Source organism: Galleria mellonella, unplaced genomic scaffold (genome assembly GCF_026898425.1).
Source record: "Galleria mellonella isolate WM207_F2 unplaced genomic scaffold, CSIRO_AGI_GalMel_v1 utg132, whole genome shotgun sequence".
Classification (NCBI taxonomy): domain Eukaryota; kingdom Metazoa; phylum Arthropoda; class Insecta; order Lepidoptera; family Pyralidae; genus Galleria; species Galleria mellonella.
Genome location: NW_026441989.1, coordinates 5,985,088 through 6,006,847, shown reverse-complemented (window position 1 = coordinate 6,006,847; position 21,760 = coordinate 5,985,088). Strand labels below are relative to the sequence as shown.

At 31.1% G+C, this 21,760-nt stretch overlaps 2 protein-coding genes across 6 annotated transcripts; one reads left to right on the top strand and one right to left on the bottom strand.

Annotated features, from left to right (window-relative positions):
- The first annotated feature begins 1,434 nt into the window (after nt 1-1,434).
- On the top strand, nt 1,435-5,666 carry LOC113518232 (uncharacterized). Of its 2 annotated transcripts, none has more exons than XM_026903055.3 (3): nt 1,435-1,926; nt 3,751-4,600; nt 5,151-5,666. In XM_026903055.3, exons 2-3 carry the CDS (start codon nt 3,767-3,769, stop codon nt 5,370-5,372), a joined length of 1,056 nt encoding a protein of 351 aa, XP_026758856.2. In that variant the 5' UTR covers nt 1,435-1,926; nt 3,751-3,766; the 3' UTR covers nt 5,373-5,666. The 2 variants fall into 2 exon arrangements, with proteins under 2 accessions (XP_026758856.2, XP_026758854.2); XM_026903053.3 differs by lacking the exon at nt 1,435-1,926 and adding an exon at nt 1,962-2,901.
- A 143-nt stretch (nt 5,667-5,809) lies between these two features.
- LOC113518157 (phospholipid scramblase 1) lies at nt 5,810-21,192 on the bottom strand. Of its 4 annotated transcripts, XM_026902938.3 has the most exons (6): nt 21,034-21,192; nt 19,838-20,206; nt 14,632-14,897; nt 12,780-13,004; nt 10,732-10,893; nt 5,810-10,363 (listed from the first exon to the last, which is right to left on the bottom strand). In XM_026902938.3, the coding sequence occupies exons 2-6, from the start codon at nt 20,190-20,192 to the stop codon at nt 10,304-10,306; spliced, it is 1,068 nt and encodes a 355-aa protein (XP_026758739.1). In that variant the 5' UTR covers nt 20,193-20,206; nt 21,034-21,192; the 3' UTR covers nt 5,810-10,303. The 4 variants fall into 4 exon arrangements, with proteins under 4 accessions (XP_026758739.1, XP_052758709.1, XP_031769009.1 ...); XM_052902749.1 differs by lacking the exons at nt 19,838-20,206; nt 21,034-21,192 and adding an exon at nt 16,012-16,232; XM_031913149.2 differs by lacking the exons at nt 19,838-20,206; nt 21,034-21,192 and adding an exon at nt 15,839-16,004.
- Nucleotides 21,193-21,760: the final 568 nt, after the last annotated feature.

Here is a 21,760-nt window from a genome sequence, read left to right as displayed (position 1 = left end):
AAGAGTAGGTAATTATATACAATTTGACCGTAATTATTAAATATTTTTATGTAAATACATAATATGTATAAAAAAAAACCGAAATAACAAGTATTCATAAAAATTTAAATAGATATTGCACTGTACGAAGATTGAACACGTAACCTCTTGTTCTTAAATTCGGTTATTTTTTTTTTTCTTTATGTATATTAACTCATAATTCCGTCGCTCCTAAACTGATATGGAAAATTGTTTTTTAACTGAAAGGGTATAGAACTAACCTAAGAACTAATAACAAGGAATTACATAGAAGGAATTATAAAATAAAAACTCAATCATATGGTTGCTTCTTTTCTTCTTATGCAAATATAATTAGTAAAAACAGGACGAAAGATACACCATCAGTTACTATTTTTCTCAATTCATAGCAGGCTAGTGTATAGAAAATGTGTATGTAAAATTTTTAATAAAAAGGGTAATACGGCCTTATAAACCTATCAAATTCAGATACAACCTGTTTGCATATTTTCTGCATAAATTGTGTCGAATCTAGTACCGTAAATGAACAAAAATTTTACATCAATATTTTCTATACACTAGTCTGCTATGAATTAAGAAACATAGAAACTGATGGTGTATCTTTCATCCTCCTTTTACTAATTATATTTGCATTAGAAGAAAGAAGGCAATCATATGATTTAATGTTTTTATTTTATTCCTTCTATTTAATTCCTTCTTTTTAAAGGCTATCTTGAATAGGCGCCAGTTTAAAGTTTTTTTTTAATAGATGATAATGGAATGGTATCCCTGCCCGAACTGTATACAGTAGCGGGATACCAGTGAGGGACTATAGGTGGCGATAAAAGAAGGTCACTTAGCCTATTGTGACGAATTCTATTAGAATTAATCATGATGGTTTCCAAGGGGAAATTCGGAGAGGTCGACCTGATAGGGTGTATTGCTAGTAATAGGTCAGTTAGATCCCACTACTAACAATCCCTTTTCCCCTGACAGTTCGAATTGGTCATAATTATGGCGCCATTTAAAAAAAAAACAGCGTTCCATTTAATTATTTTTTAATATTTAAATAACTAAAATGTATGTAATTTGAATAATAAATGAATAAACAATAATTATAATAAATTTGTTTAGTATAATTAAACTTTACATGTATTATTTATTTTATTTATTTACTTATACATATAGGAACGAGCAAATATTTATGTTCGATGGAGGATGTCCTGTAAGTCATGGATTAAACGGATTCTGGCAATAGAGTGGGGGTCACGTCCTATCAAAAAAAAAAAAATAAATAAATAAAAAAAAAATTAATTTAAAAATAAATTAAACTTTCCCTTTCCTTGCTTCCTTTTATTCATTTATTGCTTCTTTTGTTAAAATACTTTTAATAATTAGTGACTAATATTCATTTATTTTATTTTATATTTTTTATTGTGTTATTACTTCGAAAGAGTAAAATGCAGTTTATTTTCTAAGTTTCATGGATATAAGCACAAATTATGAAGACATTGGAGCCGATTCTAAAACACCATTTCTCTATATCTTCCCTTAACTTAATATTTTAATTTGATAATACTGCGGAATTGCTGTTTCATAAATTAAAATTGTAATAATTTTAACTATATATTTTTTATCTTTTAGATAATTACTTCATATTGGTCCTTATGTTAGCAATCGGAACACCGTTCGCCGATGGCAGTGCAAGTAACAACGACGACCCTGTTGTCGGATCCCTAAATTGGACCCCGACAATGGAGAGATGTTTAAACTACAGAACCAATGACTCGTAGTGTTCCTTCCACGAATTTGCACTATTGTTTGATTATAATGGTTGCATCCCGTGTGAAACTAGTGGCTCCTTGTTTTGGGGCTTGGAGGCATTCTTTGAGGGAACGACGGCTTATCTTCCTTGAAAAAACACTATGCGTAGGTATAGGATATAATTGGTCATAGCAAAATGATACGGACAGTCAGAACATACTCCCCTCACCCTTCTAACCATTTGTGTTTCTCTAAACCAGCGGCAATTTTGTATAATTGTCAATTAAACATCTGTCACTTTTGTTCGTTATTCATTGTCATTTCATTGCTCTTTAAATCGTCTAGTTGAGTATTTGCGTGGATTAATTTCCGCCTATTTCTTTTCCGTTTTAAATAGCAATTGCATATTGCTTGTATTTCGTATCTTTAGATATATATTACAAGTATTTACTATGGATTATATATTATTCTTTACCTTATATACTTTTACCATTAATCGTAATTCCCCGATTCCTTTGCCAGATGTTCGTCTGATACGTAGTATCGTCTATTTAGTTTGTGGATGGAACCGTGTAATGAACACTTGTGCTTAACGTAATGATTGTGATATATAAAATTGTAATAGAGTTAGAGACTGAATCACATAATTTAATGTACTAATCATGTATAATTGTTATCTAGTTAATCAATTAGTACTTTAAAGACTCTTGTCTCTTTTGTACCTAATACTTACAATAAAAATTTCGCTGTGATATCGAAATGAAATTTTAATTTTAGAATAAATTTAGAGAACGGCGCCTTAGAATCGACCCCTGGGTCTAAAGAATATAAAGCAGTTGATAACATATGATTACATGCTCTGTGCTTACAGTGACAAATTGTCAAGTGTCAATCGTTTTTTATTTAAAAATTTTGAAGTTCGATTTACCGACTGCTGCCTTAACCGTTACTTTCCATTATTATTTATCGTTTCTTTTAAAATAACTTTTTATCTTGAGTGATTATTTCTAATATAATAAACATGGATCTGACCTGTATCGAAGAACGACTAAGTGATGATGATGAAATATTTATTGGACAATTGTCTCTTAAAGAAATAAAAAAGCGTCTTAAGTGGAATAACTATTGTGAACAATCCGAGTAAGTTAATGTACTTTTAAAAAAATGTAAAGGAAGCCACCTAAGAGTTGCTTTCAATTTACCACACTGAATATAAGTTCTTCCAGCAACTGTCCAACTTTTTGTAAAAATCAAATGCCTAGGCGGGGCACTTCATAGCCCACGGGCCCGTATTTGGTCATACTTCGTTTAGAACTATCTGGAATGCCACGATTTTACTACTCGAGTAGGAATTTTGTTCTCTTCTGAAAAGAATGGCCAACAAATAGGTCTTTTGTACTACTTGTAAGATTTGGTTTTTGATTTCGGTGTTCATATTTAATTTATACATTGTTGTTTTAGCTGTTAAGTGTTCTCTGCTGAACATAGTCTATGGATATAAGGGAGGGGGCAGGGTTGTCAGTAGTTACCACCCTTTGCATATGGGTTGGGAACCAAAGTTAGGCCTTTGGTGATGTTTCAAGAGTGACACTGTTGTCTATCCTTCCACCATCAGCTCCCTTAGTCACCTCTTATGCCCATGAGAAAGGAAAGGGTGGTATATCAATAAATCATACTTTTGGAATTATGTTTTATCACACCAGCCCCTTACTGTGTAGACTGAGAACAACTATTCTTTCATTATCTTGTTAAATAAATAGTTAATTATTCAGATGATTTAATAGCACCCTTGCCATATCTAGTAAAAAAATTACAGGTATATTTAATCAAGGTTAGCTGGTAGAGATAATCATCCCTAAGGGTATTCACTGATAGAAATTTCCCAGTTATCATTTTTTGTAATTTTTAATATATAAGGAGTATTTGTTCATTTCTTATAATATCAAGATGTATTATTGTTGAGAATAAAAATTATATTTTTTTTTTCAGATATTCAACTCAATCAATGAGGAATGAAAACGAGGAAAGTTTAAAGATTATAGAAATACATTCAGAACCAAATTTGACTCATAGAAATGATCATTCAGTAATTTCAGCTTCTTGTATTAAGTCCAAATCACAATCCAGTTTATCACCTGATACAGTGTGGAGCAACAAAAATGAAGATGACACTTTTATTTTAGCTGAAAAATTGGTATCAAATCTATGTTTGTCCCCAAAAAATGATAAGACTGTGCAATTAAACAATACCTTGGAAGTTGTAGACTATATTTTAAAAAATGGGCCATCATGTATGTCTAAAAATAATGAAGAACTATTAGAAGGTAATCAATTGAAAGATAGATTAGCATCTAAAATAACCATTGTGACCCCAAAAAAGGATCAAATTTTACTAGATTCTACTGACAAAGAAGAATGTGTAGAGACTATTGTTACTGGATCGCATATTACACCAAAAAAGGTGGAGTCAAAATCTGATAATAAGACTGAATTACACATCACTACATTTTCTGGACAGAAAATAAAAACACCTGGTATTTTTAAAACACCAGTATCAAGAAATCCTGTGTCTCATAAAAAAGCATTGCTTAGTTCAGTAAAGAAAATACCATCTAGAACTAAAAGTTTTGATCACATTGCTAGTCCAGTAGCATCATATATTAAAAACTGTCCAGTAGTGCCTATACTTACAGAAGTTCATCCAACAAAACCTTTGCCTGGTCCATCATCTATACCTAAGTTAGTAAAAGGAAAGGTTCCAAATAAACCTTGTAATAAAGAAAATGTCAATGCTAATTTACCATCTATTGCTTATAAAAATGCCAAGCAAACTAAAGTGGTAATTAAATTTTCTATTTCTTATAATTTTATTATTAATATCTAATATAGTTTTATTGTAAATTTCAATACCTGCATAGATGAGTGACAGCCCTCAGATATGATCAATCACAAGTTTGACATCAAGAAATTTTATCCCCATCCCTTGTCTGAACTGCCCCCTAGTCAAAATACAAACAAATCTATTGATAGAATTGTTATTACTAGCAGTCCCTTTGAGATAAAATGAGACATGTACGCTGTCTTGTTCTATTACATGTGAACATTGATTGAAGCAATTATAGATTCATTTGTCTAGGGGGTCAGATAAAAATGTGTCACATCCATGTGATACATTAGTGTGCCATATATGTATAATGATGCATCATAACGTTTATGCCTTGGAAGTGCTAAGATATGATTGTAAGAATAAAGCACTATTAAATACAACTATACAATCATTTGGCCGGTATGGTAGTAGCATTCTCCTACATTGAACAACCCTTGTCCATCAGTAAGATAATTAACAAAGAATATATAAAAAATAACAGTTAACACTTTTTTTTATTCAGATGGCTGCACCTAATGCAGATAAGCTACCACAGTGTCAGTGGATTAAGAAGATAACGTCATCTTTACCAAAACCTTCAGTTATAAAACATGACCATAGAGAAATTAACCCTGCCAAGAGATTGTTGTTATTAAGACAAGAAGACAGTTTTGGTGATCTCTCTTTAAAACAAGCAGATGTGTCTGTTTGCACACAAAAGTCTGCATTTAATAGACATAAATAACGACGTTAATTGTTTTTAAATAGGTATTTGAAAAAATATAATAACCTAAACCTTACAATTGACACTAATAAACTGTGTTTAAACAAAAAAAGTCTTCATCTATTTTTTTAACTATATACATAAAACTCCCGACAACAGTATTCTAGACTACGGTAGGGTGACCGTGTTCTCTCTTTTGATACATGTTATAATCAATAGATACCCGATAAAACTCACGCTAATAGTATTCAAATGCAATATCTGTAGTTAGATGCATTTACCAATTACAGTTGTGGCAAATATAACATCGATAGTGCAGGTTATATATATATATATATATATATATATATATATATATATATATATATATATATATATATATATATATATATATATATATATATATATATATATATATATATATATACCTAGAATTATCTGTCTTACAACAAAACAAATTAAAAGATGAAAGTAATATTTAATAATTGTAATAGGTACATAGTTTTCATAAGTACACTACTTACATTGTTATGTTTTTATAATAATTATACTTCACTAATTAGCTACATTTTATAAGTCCAAGTTCGATAATAAATCACAGAAGAATGTTTCATAGAGATTTTACGTACCTATTTGTTTCATCAAATAATTATTTTAATATCACGTTTACATAATTTTTGCAAATAAGTTTATAATGGAAAATAAAAAAAATATTAGCACCATTTAAATCATAAGGCTTAGATTACAAATAATGTAGATAGGTATGCGTGGTTCATAGATACAGTGCCCTTCAACAAACTAGTTACTGATGCGTTACATATTTATATCAAATGAAATAAACATTAATTGTTTAGTATTATTGTCAATAAATGATGTTTGAAGATTTTTTTACTCCAAGAGTTTCTACAGTAGGAAGTGGGCAATTTAGGTTATCATATTGTAAAGTGCTGATTAATAAACACTTGCTACAGTCTATTCTGAAGCGTCATTTCTCGAAATCTATCTCTAAAGTTAAGGTTTCAATTTGATATTATAAGGAAATCATTATTGTAAGAATCAATATGAACTAGTTTTTTAACAGATTTTAGTCAACATTATTGTAATATTAACTTATAGTAGCCCATTAAACAGCAATTTCGTGAAACTATCAAATTAAAATACTAGGTTAAGACATATGCTTAGAGAAATGGCACCACTGTGGGAATGGCAGAATTGGCCCCATTCCCCATTATAAACAACGAAACAAATTGAGAAACTACTAGTTGTATAAAAGTAAAAACAATTGTACTTATTCATAAATTTGTAAGGAACAGTTGTTCTCATTAATAAAGAATTCCAAATTCAACAGAGTGCGAACAATCACAAGCATTGACTAACAATCACGCACTAATTAGTGGTAAAGATCTGACTAGACTAAATTATTAATGTACAAACATATATACTGTGTAATATAAGAGTAAATATATTACAATTAACTATAATAGTTTTGTTTTAGAAAATGCTGTACATAATTTAAAATATATTGCCAATATTTTGTAAGATGTTGAAAATATGATTCAGGAATTTATATAAAGTAGATATTTGATAAGTGTCGCGATATTGTAAAATACAGACAAATTATGTCAATTACACACTTATTATAGACATAAATAATAACAATAAAACAGCAATCAACCGAATGATGTCATTTATATAAATTTAAATGCAACGACTGGATCATTTATAAGACGACGCTATATTGGCTATTTATCTAGTCAAAGATGACTAGATCAGTGTAAGAGTATCTACATAATTACTTTATATAAATAACCATCGATTTAAAATTGAGAGTATATCAAATTAAAAAAAAATATATTTAAAATATTTTTCTTTGAAAGTTAATCCCTGGATTAACACCACACTTCGGTATAAAATCTATCTATTATAAGTTTGTCATTTATTACGAGCATGTAGTACAAAATGGTGACGTATAACTTGACCGAATTTTTGGATAGACTACTGCCTTTTTCTCTACATTTCATTTTCCATTAATAATCTAACATAACATACTGTAACAACTGAATTAAAATTTGAAATATTTAGTTTATCGTCACAACCAACTTTTAATGCAATGAGGTTATAATAAAATAAAGCTATGTATTACCTACACAATAATATCTATTACAATTATTATAGGTTTACATTTACTTGTATCTTATAGTAAGACTACTTTTAGTATTTAAAAGTATACATTATAAAAATATATTGGTATATATCTTATCAATATAGGAGGTTATCATAGTCAATCGAGAAGCAGATTGCTAAGACTACAACTATTAAAAAGCATGGCGTAATAACAAGAAAATAGAATAATTGTTTCCAAACATTTGCCATTTCTACTTATTGTTACTGTTCTGATTTCAATGGTTAGTTGTTTTAGTTATCTACAAAAGTTCATAAGTTGAAACTGGAGATATATCAAAAAAACATGTTAAGTAGCATCATAGATAGAAAGGATCGTGTCGTGTCAGTAATTATGTTACGTTCGTAAAATGATATAATTGATGAAGGTGAAACCGTCAGCTTGAAATGGGAGTGGGCATGTCGAATGCAAAAATATACCGAGTCTACAATCATGACTTGGTGAAACGAGGCACTTGAGCTATACGGAAGAATAGACGGAAGGGCTTTATATAGCAGTGAGATGTTATGTAAGCCACTAAAAATAATAATTGATGACTAGCAATTATTATATTTAGTAGTCAGTCATACGTACCATTTTTATTCTTTCATATTTAAGGTAACTATGTGCAACAAAGGAAATAGATAGATAGATAGATCTATCTATCTATCTACAAAGGAAATAGGAATATTTGTAAACGGTACTCTGACCAAATTTACGATTTGTTGTACTGTCTGCATATGGTCGAACCATAGGAATAGAATCAAATTCTGTCCCATCAGAGCAAGTCTATGTAATGTAGAAGTACTTAATTATAACAATCATTAAACAAGTAAAAAATTTTGTAAATTATTAAATAAAAAAAAAAAATTTCAAATCTATGAGAGCACAGCACTAATTAATAGTATTTTGTTGACGAGATTCTTTAATACTTAAAAGTTTGTTTAGACATATGACATGGTTTAGCATGATTATACAGGTGTATCTCTATTTAATCACATAATTATTCTTTATGAATTGAAAATAAATAGGAATTTCTAAGAATAGTTTATACCATCAAATTATGATCTAATATTAATATATATGATTGTATTTAATACATTCTTAATTATGTACCTTTAAAAATGTTTTGACTAACTGTCAGTTTTTCATTAATGCGTAGGTATGTTTTTATTTCTATTGGAACATTATATATTACACTGTATAATAATGTAAACCATACAAGTACATACAATAAGCATTAATTTACAACAGTATTACAACATTTTGTTGTAACCTTAATACTTAAATAAGCACAGTTACTATTATTACTATTTCAGGCTTAGAACTAATATAAGTATAAAATATGTTGCAGTCAAAACTCTTAACCAGTCAAAAATACTATTGACTAGCAAAATCAGTCAAACATACTTTTGACCATATGCTTTAGTCAATAATACTTTTGACTAAAATAACAGTTAAAAGTACCTAACCTAACCGAAAATTTGCAGTTAAAAGTACTAATAACCAATAATTTTTAGTCTAAATCGAATTGACCAACCTGTTCAGTCAAAAGTACTTTTGACTGGTTAAGAGTTTCGACTGCAACATATATAATAATCAAAAGTTATAATCATTAAAAATATTTTGTGCAACCAAATTTAATATTGAATTTGTATATAAATGAGATAATTATAAGAGATATACAAAGAATATATTTATGTAACGTGTTTAGTAGTATTGTCTTCTTTACCAGCTTCCCATATCAATGTATTAATTTTTATTTTAATATTTAAATTCATTCTTTTGGAGATACATTGTACATTATCAAAACACTTATGAATGTGAATTTATAAAAATTACTACACACACGTTGAGCGATCATTTTAGAAATAGAAACGACGCGATCTGTTGTCAAATGTTTTCCATTACTTGTTAGTCATATTTTCATTATCACAAATATCATCCCTATAGTTGATATTAATCTATTTTCCTTAGGCATTGTGACGATAATGTTTTAAATAAGAAATAATATTTAATCTACAGAGTATACGTTATGTCGTACAATTTTATAATAACATTGTTATTTTCATTTATCTCTATTTTAGCTTAATGTTCATCACACTTAGAATCACTACTTACTAATATTATTTGGCCAAGCTCTGTGCACTGAGCTTTAAATGATGTGCACACTATAACTATGTATATTTTCACTACAGTAAAAAATATGTATAGAAAATTCCAAGCAATCGCGTTGTTCCTAAAATTAACAGCAAAAATTGTTATAGATGAAATATTATAATCCTTAAAAATAAAATTGATGATTCAAACATCATAAATGTTACGTTTATTGGTTACCAGTAACATATAAGAAAAAAGTAATTTATTTTAAGATCGTTTATATTTATTTGTTTATCTACACCGTCAAAGACTTGGCGTGAAGGTATAGAAAATGTTTGAGTATTATTATTCACCAATAAACCGTAACTATCAATTATACTTGTGAGTAATAAAAAATAATTAAATAAGTAAATATTACAAATTCAACAGGAGTACAACAATACTATTTAAAAAAGCAAGTGCAAAACTTATAAATTTAGTATGCATAATACTACCACCTAAAAAAAATATATATAAAAAAGTTTTCATCTCTTCATTGTAAAATTTCATATTTTATCAAAAAACTTTAAAGACTTAAATTATAATAAATGAATTATCATTAAACTTAGTATTACAATACGCAAATCTATGGACGTAGAAATAATTGCAGTGTAGTTATTCATAATATTGAAGCCTCTACACAGCATTCTATTTACAGCATCCCTGGTCTGTCAGATTCTTGATTACCAGATTTTTCAAAGAACATAAAATCCTGAAATAATTTTCATTATATATATATATATATATAATACACACATTTTAAATACATATAGGTACCTATATAGTACATATAAGTACATTATTTTATTTTTACACTAATAGCAATGGTAAGGTGAATACAGCATCTATTTTATATTTGGAGATGTTTTAAAAGGGATGCTACTACCCATCCTCCATCCTAGCCTTTTACGTCACCCACGGGCAAGGAAAGGATAACCTATTCTATGCTGAGATCACACGGCAAATAAGATAAAACACTAAATAAATTCCTAATATAATAAATTGTTAGATCGGCCGCTCGCAATTCTGGTCCTGGAAACTGGAATATTATTAATTAAATTCTTATATATAATTACTTACTATTAAAAAGCATGCTCCAAGTAAAACAGCTTTAATTTTTACATCCAAATCCATTGGAAAGGATATACCAAAGTGATCAGCATCTGTGAAAGCTTCTCTAGCAAGCCCTGACCATTTTTTTATTATTTTTCCAACTTTAGTTTCGCCATCTTTTGAGTAAACCTGTAATTAAATAATAATGTTGAAATATTTTAGTGATGCCATGTAGTGAGAATTTAATAGTAAACATTAGGGCATAATGGAAGTCATCATCATCATCATATCAACCTTTAACTGTCGACTGCTGAACATAAGCCTCCCCCTTGGGGTGTTTTGCCAATAGTTGCCACGCTTGGCAGGCGAATTAGCAACTGCAATCAGGCTTTAGAGGTGTTTAAGAGGGTTGCTGCTGCCCATCCCTTGCCCTCCCTTAGTCGGCTTTAACGACACCCATGGGAAAGGAAGGGATGGCCTATTGTATAATAATAATGGAAGTAAACCCTATTAATTGCAAAAATAATCAAGTTATAGAATAATAATTATCAGTTGTAAATTAGACAATAATCTTAATTTTGTTTTTGCTTTTATGGTACACGTAAGAGCGAACATTAAAAGTACATCCACTTTGCATTTGAACTATATGCATTAAGTACTTTTCTATATCCTTTCTAATCTATTAATTACATTTATATATTTAATGTAACATGTTTATGTATGTATGTATGTATATAATGTATGAGTATGTAGTTCCATCTCTATTCTTTTTTCACAATTTTCTAAAATACTTGTTATAAAGTAGTATAGACACAAAAACATCTTTACTAATATAAATGTGTAAATGAGTTAGTTTGTTACCCGTTAGCGCCTTAATGGCTTAACCAATTACTAAGAAATTTGATAAACACATACTATATGAGATAGAGAAGGTTATAGGTTACTTTTTATTCTAGTCAGTGAATATATTCTAGCCACATTGACGAAGTCACAGGTAAAAACTAGTATTATTTATATTTCAATATAAATATACGAGGTTTGTCCGGAAAGTACGTATAAAAGTTTTTTAAAAATTTTATTTTACAATTATTCAGGTAAATCAATTTTATCCCCTTCAAAGTACTCCCCTTGTGACATAATGCACTTGTGCCAACACCGTTTCCACTGTGAGAAGGCTCCTTGAAAGTCCTCTGGTTGTAGGTTTCTCAGCTTTATGTCCCCCAAATGCCGCCCCCGAAGTACCAATTTGGTTTTTGGGAACAAGAAGAAGTCACACGGGGCCAAATCCGGCGAATAGGGGGGGTGTTCGGTCACCGTAATGGAATTTTTACTTCACGGACAACAAGAGAGGTGTGGGCAGGGGCATTGTCGTGGTGAAAAAATCTGCTTTGAGGCGTCGAGCACATCGACGTAGAATTTTCCATCAACTGTCTGGCCTGGAGGGACGAATTCTTGATGGACAATCCCCCGAACATCGAAAAAAACAATTTTCTTTTTAGCCACTTGTGGACTTTTTCATTAAACTGTTCTGAGATCGGCAACAATTTCACGGAATATTCTTGCCTGCGTAGAGAAACTACGCGCTGCTCTTCAACGGAAGCATGCCGTTAAGAGGTAACTGACAAGCCAGGTTAGGGACATAAGGAAGGGGTCCTGCGCTTATCGCATTCCAGAACACTTTTATACGAACTTTCCGACAGACCTGTACAATAAAGATATAGAAAATAATTGAGAATGTACACTTTCTTTAGTCGGTAAAAAATCTGATCGTTACTTTTCTAGTTTTTTTCTTTTTTTTTTATTGGTAGAAAATGGAATAGCCGCCTGCGCTAACGGGATACGCTGGCGGGGCACCAGTGAAGGGTGATCGATGAGGATGATAACAGGCCAGTTAACCCATCATGATGAATTTATCAGGAATTAATCATGATAGTTTCCAGGGGGAACCGTGAAGAGGTCGACCTGGTTGGGTATATTGCTAGCAATGGGATTCTCAATTTTCATTACTAACAATCCCTTTCCCCCCACTTTTCTATAGTTAATAAATAAGTATAATCAATATTTAATGAACATACGTAAAACTTAACGTCTCCGCAAATAGAGAATGTGCAAACGGGTCCTTTAATCCTAAGCACAACGTCGCCAACTGCGTTCTTAATAACATAGCACGGTTTGCAAATGGACCACTCCTGTTCAATTGAACCGATGACAGTGCCAGGTGGCGCTGTTACTTCCATACTCTGTAGCCAACACGGGCACCAGCACGAATCACATGCTAGAGGTCGATGAAGGTGTATAACCTGAAAATGGATTAAAATTGTGCATTTAAAAAAAAATTTTAACCACAGCTATATAATATATAACTAAAATTATACAATTCTCTAAGAATACAATATAATAACGCGTTCCGGGTATTATGGGGACTGCCTCGATTGTGCAATGCATTGGGAGTGTTTGCAGAAATGCTTGTGTATTGTTTCTACACCATTATTTGTAAGCAATCTTCGTCACTCTGCAGAGTCTAGGCCAGCTCCAACTGCGTTCTAGCCATGTTATCAAATAGGCTAGATTCTTTTTACATGAACCATTGCGTTGTGTTGCATATTGTTAAGGACCCAGCTATAATTAATTAGTAAAATATGGTTTTATTATTTCAGCCGTCAACTGTCCACTGCTGGACATAAGCCTTCCCCATAGGGGGAGTTTTGCTAGTAGTTGCCTAGACCGCAGTTAGGCCTTTGAGAATGTTTTGAGAGGGATGCTCCTGCCCATCCCTCGCCCTCCCTTAGTCGCCTCTTACGACACCCACAGGAATGTAAGGGATGGCTCATTCTATGCCGGGGTACACACGGCGACAAATATAGTATAATTGTAATAATTTGTAAAATATAAAAAGTGGATCCTGGCAATTTTAATAAAGAATATATTATTATAATTATTATAAATTTAATTGGCATTTGTAGGCCGATTTTACTGCATAAAAATTGTGTCCAAATTATAACCAACTAGTAATTTCAGTATTTATTTATTTATGTATGTATTCTTGTATAAGGTATGTGTAGAAGCTCTGGTTACATAGCTCGAAGAACCGACAACTGATGGGGACTAAAGGTTCTTGAGTAGCGAACCCATACATGCAAACGCTGTATAGGACGATCTCCACTAGATGGAGTGACGACCTCAAGTGCATTGCGGGGAGTCAGTGAATGCAAGTGGCTCAAGTCCGTTCTTAATGGCAGTCTATGGGGGATGGCTTATGGGGTTCAGCAGTGGACGGATAGTGCCTGAGATGATGATGATAATGACGTGTACAAGACGGATTTAATGCCAAAATCATTCTTTCTAAATCAAACACAGGGAAGCGTTAAAATGCGGTACTAGTATTAACTGATATATATGTATATAACAGAGTAAACTGTTTCGTCCATCATGCGTTGCCATTCCTGAGGACTCAGGTGTTTTTTTATAGGTGATAATGGAATGATAACCCCACCCGCGCTATCGGTATACACCGGCGGGACACCAGTGAAGGATGATAGGTGAGTAGACGAATACAACAAGAATTGTCCACGATGATTTCCAGGAGGAACCACGTGGAGGTCGACCTAATGGGGCATATTGCTAGCAATGGGGCTGACAAACTCCATTGCTAACGATCTTTTTCCCCCAGGACTCGGGTGTTATTCCTGTACCTGTTTTCCTGTTAGGTGTACCCTGTAAATTCACTGCCATATCCCAACCTTCATACTGAAACACAGCCATGCAAACAGAACTGCTTCACGGTAGAAATATGAATGGGACAGTTTCAAACAAACGACTTTTGTACAAAGTCTCCCTTTGGCAATTTAATAATGATTAACATTTTAATAATAATCTACATCAGTGAATTTAACTAATTGTTAGTTTTATTAGAGCAATTTCACTTACCTCATTTCGGTAATTATCGAAAATTTTCATATCGAATGGGCGCATCGGTCCACAGCAGTTTCTAGTGCAGCAATCGTTGTCTTCGACGGCGTAGTATACTTTTTGGCCGATACTATTCATTATAGTATATTTATTATTCGTTTCGAATCCTACAAAAGATTCCAGCAGCTCCACTTTCTGACGCAAAAGGAGTTGATCAATCAAGGACAAGTATTCCAACCCTGGCGGACAGTTGCTGAGGCCTTGTGGAATAGCCATCCAACCACCTGCAGAAAAATATTAATAAGTGTAAAATTACGAAATTCAGCACGGTTTTAATTCTAGAACAGTAGGTACAAATCATGACTCGCTAATTACAATGGATGGGATGGAGAAGGACATAGGTAGCCTATGTCTTTTTTATCATACATATCATAACCAGTAAACATCTTCCGGTCACGCGGACGCGAAGTCGCGGGTAAAATCTAGTAAACTATAATGAGATAAGCAATAAGCTGAGTAGATATTATATAATAATTATGAATGTAATTCGGATTTTGAAAGTGTCTGACAAACAAAAAATGCGTATCGTTCTTGCGAAATTTCTGTTTCGTATATAGATAATATCAGGAAAGGCAATGACGATGGATGAAAAATCATATACCTTGTAATCACCAACGTTTTAACTGATGTATACGAAAAATCTCGTATGTATACAAAATACTAATAATATTTAAAGTTGGTAATATATCAGAAAAAATATTTATAATCAACAACAGTAACAATAATCTGGTGAAGAGAATATCACTATTTTATTTTGAAGATAAAATAATTTGTGTATTGTCATGTAGTTTCATATAATGTTCAATATAGAGCTATATTTATCATGTATTTTAATGATTTATATACAAACAAACGTACCTAAATACCTACTATATTGTCATTAGTTTATGATTTTAAATTATTAAGTAAACTTTTTAAAAAATATAACATACGTAATAACTTTTATTTGTGAAGGTAAAACCAAAACCAGAAAATAAAAATAAAGACTTTTATTCACCGTTAGAATGCTATTACCTAATTGTATTAAATTATGTTATTATCAATGTTAGTGTTTACGACAAGGTATAATTATATATGCATTTGGGTTAATTATAGGAACGTATCGAAAAAATTTTATTAAATTTTTTCAATAAAACTGTATCTGTCTATTATATTTAAATTAAACCTTTTTTCTTCATCTGACAAAAACTTTTCGTATCCACGATTTTTAAAATTGAAGATATTTTTATATAATCGACACAATGATCTTTTTACACTAGCCACACTTAGAGTTTCAAAATAAACACTATTATTTTTTAAATTCATGTGTGAACACTTTTTAGACAAATAATGCTTAACATTATTCCACTTTATTGTGTCGAGGTGGTTTGATGTGTTTTGGATTTCGTATATTTCTTTGTCAAGTATCTCGTAGTTATTAACTGAAGTAACTTTCTTGGATACAGTCCACATTATAATTAAATGGCAATTTTTTTTTTCGCTTCAGAACACCTTACAAAGCAAAAGAATGTGAGAGAATATAATGATGTTCTAGTATTATTCCACCAGCACAAAGTAATTATAACATTATCTATCAACACCGTTGAAGTAAATAACTTATTTATTTAAGTAAATATGCGATGCAAATAGGGTTAGCATTACAAATAGCAATAACCTATTCATCTACATATATCATAAAAATATTGTATTCCGCCGGTTTGGTGCCTTGTTAAGAGAAAATGACTAATAGGATCTTAACGAAATACGTAGTATACATATATAACTACCTACCTTCTGTTTTATCAGGATTTGTTCAGTATATACTAAGATACAATTTGATTCCTTTATTGAAGAAGTCTCATGACATTCATGACATCTATTTTCTTGTTTTTTATTTATTATATTTTGCGATTGTGAAATTATGTTCGATCGTGGAAAACGGAAGTAGTTGGGCAAGGCTTTTGTCCAGCAGTGGAACAGAACATTCTATTAATAAATAAAACAAAAAACCTGTACTAATGTTATTAAATTTGGTATACATAGATTAATATGACTTAATCTGTCTACGCAAACAAAATCACGAGTTACAACGGATATTGTAATCTTAATATTATAAATGCGAAAGTTTGTAACAATGGATGGATGTTTGATATTATTTTACGTTAAAACTACAAAACGAATTTGGTACACAATAAAGTTATTATGCTAACTTAGCACATAGGATACTTTATATACCGATTCACGCGGATGGAGCAACAGGATATAGCTTAGTATATAATAGTATTATAATATAAATTTATCAGTCAAGTTCCAGTTTTTAGTAGGGTTCCGTTACTATGTTAAAGTAAACGGTAGTTCGTTACCGCATGCATGTTTTTACGCATAAAAAATCGAGAATCCTTATGAAAGTGCAATAAGTAGGTACATAGTATTTTTGAGAATGCTAAAAGTCGGCTCCAATTTTGGATATCGTTAGCAGTTGTTCGGACTTTGTTTAATTTATCTATTATATATTTAATTAATCTGTTTCGGGTAAGAACGAGTAATACGGAAATTCCGTAAGAACTTGAGAATCTGATGGGAATCAGGTTTAGAGTGCTAATTAACTATAAATATTCGGGGGGAAAGGGATTGTTAGTAGTGGGGTCAAATAGCCCTATTACTAGCAATATACCCTGTCAGGTCGACCTCCACGTGGTTCCCCCTGGACCATCGTGACTAATTCTAGTTTAATTCGTCAGGATGGGCTAACTGACCTACTTTCATCTTCATCTGTCATCCCTCACTGGTGCCCCGTCAGTTATACACTGACGGGGCTAATAGCGCAGACGGGGTAACCATACCATTATCACCCATAAAAAAAATATAAACATTCGAATATCATTAAAAATAACTACGAGAAATTAATTGAGGATGACTAATACTTAAATATGTCACTTCTTAATAGCATCGTTTTAATTAGACGTTTTCGGCATAGATATATTTTCCATATCAAGTGACCAAAAGTAGACCCCTTTTTATCTTCAGAAAGTAAGAAAGTACAATACACTAGAGCAAGGAAAATAAATGTCGAAATAAATCCACATATTAAGCTGGTTGGCTGTTATGATAATACTGTACGAAATTCTCTTCTTATGAAAAGGGACCCATATCTAGCAGCGAAATGTTAATGGGTTCTAAACGATAAAATTGTTTGTGAGAACCCTATTATGAATATTGTATTGTTCAACTGTCAACATCCTTATCTATGCAACATGTCGTTAACTTAAGAATCTTAAACATGAAAAGTACATACAAATATCATCTGCAAATATACCATACATGTTATTTTATAAAATGATATCTTACATATCTAAATATAAAAGCATAATTATATTTTAATACTAATTATTAAACCCAAATGACAAACTGTATAAATATTTAACGTATGAGTTTAGTTAAATCAGATGCCACAATAGTTTCCAAGGGGAAGGTAAGTGGAGGTCGACCTGAAAGGCTATATTGTTTGCAATGGGGAATACAGTTTATTTAGTATTATTGGTGTTATTGAATATCCTCCGATCTTTTTTAAAATACGAGATAAAAATGGAATGGTAATCCTGCCTGAGTTAATGGTATACACTGGCGGAGTACCGGTGAGGGATAGATGAAGATGAAGTTACGTTAGGTGGCTTATTGCAACTAAATCACCAGGATTACCTGTAAAATTGATATTCATTCTAGAACATGCGTTTCCAGTAACGGTATCAATTAGCGAAACTAGAATATGTGACAAGTTTCACAACCATAACTTATGACGTAAATGAGTGACGTAATTTTCGTAAATGTTAAAAGAATGTGCTTTTGCACTTTGGTAACATCGCCGACCGTATCCAATAGCGAGGATGAGACTCCTAGATAACAAATCTACTCAACTATACAAAAAAAAAAAAAAAACACTAAGAAGTGTAGAGATTGACCTGACAGAGTACAAGAAGAGGCTCTTAAATCCCATTACTGGCAATCTCCCACTTCCTTTCTGACTGTTACATTAGATATACCCATAAGAATGTTTGTGATCTGATTAATAAATAGGCAGACCGGGGAACATAATCAGAAAATGATAATATGGGAGCGTGATCATTCTCAACAATGAGGGCAATGACGCTAAGAGGAAGATAATAAAACAATAATTCAATTTTAATGTTAATTCGCGACATGGCTACTCATAACAAAAGTCTCGGCACTAGTCGAGTATTTGATAAAAATATACTTACGTAAATCAGGTTATTTTTACAATTATATCTTTTCGATACTCAACGAAATAACACGCCAATGATATCCAACACAATACTATTTCTTACTAAATATATTATATGTTACATACTTGCATTTTACTCGCTAAAGGTTTTCCTACTTTTAAAACTATGCGTAAGGACGCATAGTTTCAAAAGTAGGGAAACCAATAAAGTAGGGCACTTCTGGAAGGTATATCAAGGTAAAATGTAAATCAGGTTTTAAGGTAGATCTTCAGGAACATATTTGTGAAAACCGCATATAATTTGGTGCAGTAATATTTGTATAATGCCGGAACAACCCTACAGACAGATAGACGAAATCTATAAATTTTTTAAATAGTTTTGGCTTCTTACTAAAACACCTCATTTTAATTTTTCTTAATTATCTTCCACATACAGACTTTGTCTTGTTACAATTTTATTACATTAGTAAGATGCGAAAGCTTGTATAAATGGATATTTGTTAATTTTTAACACAAAAACTACTGAACTGATTTAAATGAAATTTAGTACAGCAGTAGGAAATATCATAATTTAGCACATTGGATACTTTAGGTACATACTGATCCACGAGATACAACCAGTATTTATTATAAAAGTAAAAGTTTACTTAAGAGGTTTGTTACTAAACCACAGTTAAACAGGTGAACAGATTTTAATTGGAATAAAAAAAGAATTATCAGATAACCTGATAGAATTCTACAAAAATACAGGATGAATGAATAAATAAATAAAAACTTTTTATTGTTTCCCCTAAAACAATACAATAAAAAAAAATACACAAAAAAATCTTCATTACAAGGACCAAGGTAAGGAAGCAACAACAGGGGATCAATTTCTAAACTGATTTTTTCTAACAACTGTAAGATTGAGAGAAATAATTAAACTTGCATTATATGTTACTTTACCTGGAACACCTTGAGGTGCTGGTTGCTGAATGATTGGTGCAGGGTAACCCGGTTGCGGCTGAGGGTGAGGATAACCAGGAGCATAACCTGGTTGAAACCCTGGCTGAAAACCAGGTTGAAAACCAGGCTGGAAACCAGGCTGGAAGCCTGTTTGCATCCCAGGCAGGGGCTGGGCACCAGGTGGCAGCATTGGTCCAGGATGTGGCATTGGTACCGGAGACCTTGATGGTGGTCCAGGGTAGGCTGCTTGAGGATTCAGTGGATAACTGTCCTCCCCTTTCTCACCTTCAGGGGGTGGACCATATCCTTGACTTTGTGGAAAATTTGGAGAGTATGGCATCGGTTTGTGTGACATATTAAAATGGTTTTCTGAAAAGTATTTTATTGTTCTCATTAATACTATAAATATGAAAAAAAAAATTTTTTGCCTTTTTTGGCAACTTAAAGACATAACCAATAAAATTTGGTTTTTTTCAAAAAATTAATTTCTTTTAAATTATGAATTTCATACAATATAAAAAATGTTTATTATATATATATACATTATTATAGTACATTACAACACAGTATAGACAACAGGATTTTACAACCTTAGAAAACATAATTTAAAAGTAATCATCAATTATAATTATTAAATAGACATTACTCCAAAAACTCTCTCCTTTAATTTATTAACTAAGTATAAAATGTTAATTGTCATATGCACAATACTATAACGCGCAGAATATACCTAATTGCAGCTTCTGTTGTTTAATCTAGGGTATATTAAGTTTTATGTGATTAATGTTTTATGCATGCTTCAAATGAGTAACATTATTTAACTAGCTTTTTCGTTTCAAAACAAAGAAACTAAAATCCATTACACATTAGAACAAAAAATTTTAGTACCAATTAACTATCATAGGGTTGTGGTTCAATTAATAACCCCGCCCTGAAATGTTGTTATTTATGTATGAAATACTATTAACAAAGCTAAAATTAAGGTTTATGAAACATAATCCAAGTCAATCCTAAACTGAATTTAATAAGGTGGTAAATATTTAAGAAATAACTACTCACTAATATAAAAAAAAGTATGTACTTCATATCGGTAAAACATACAAAAATAGATTTACCGGCCCGAATGTTGCTCAATGTTATTTTAGACAATAAATTGTAGAAAAATATTTTGTAAATTTGATTATATTATAACTTACCTCCAATCTTTTATATGTCAATTATAGTGAATCAGGGCCTTATTTTCTTTAAAAAATGTGAATAATGAATATAAGGAAAATTTATTTATTTAGATTAAAATGTCAATCACTTAATAGGTCGATAATTGTCAGTCAACTCTATGGTTGTCTTGTCAGTTCCATATGAATTTAAAAATCGTTCTGAACTAAACTTTCCGACTAGGCCGTATAAAATTCAAAATATCAAAATCTGGATTATCAAAATATTAAATATCAAATTTTGGACTTTTTTTTTTAAAACAACAACAACCAAACTTTATGTGAAAAATATGTACTTGTTGTAGTCTAAAATTATTATCGAAAAAACAGAAAACAGATTGAGGCAGATTACATCATTTATGACAGGTAATAGTTAACATAGACGTCGTATAACATACTGGTAGTAAATTAACTTCAAAATTGTTATTTGACTTTTAAAGATAGAGAACGATTCACATGAATTGAATAGTCTTAATAATATATAATTCACACAGTTTTCTTTTATTTCGCATACACCATCCAATTTCGATTATTGTTTGTATTATTAGTTTATATTAACTTAATAAAAACTAAAAGGAAAATATAATAAAAAATAAAATAATCACAAAGTAACGGGTTACCTATGATATAACTATTATGATATGATTTTACTTACAAACGTGTAGATCTAGCATTACGACTCTGAATTAAGTTCTTTTTAGTATTTCCG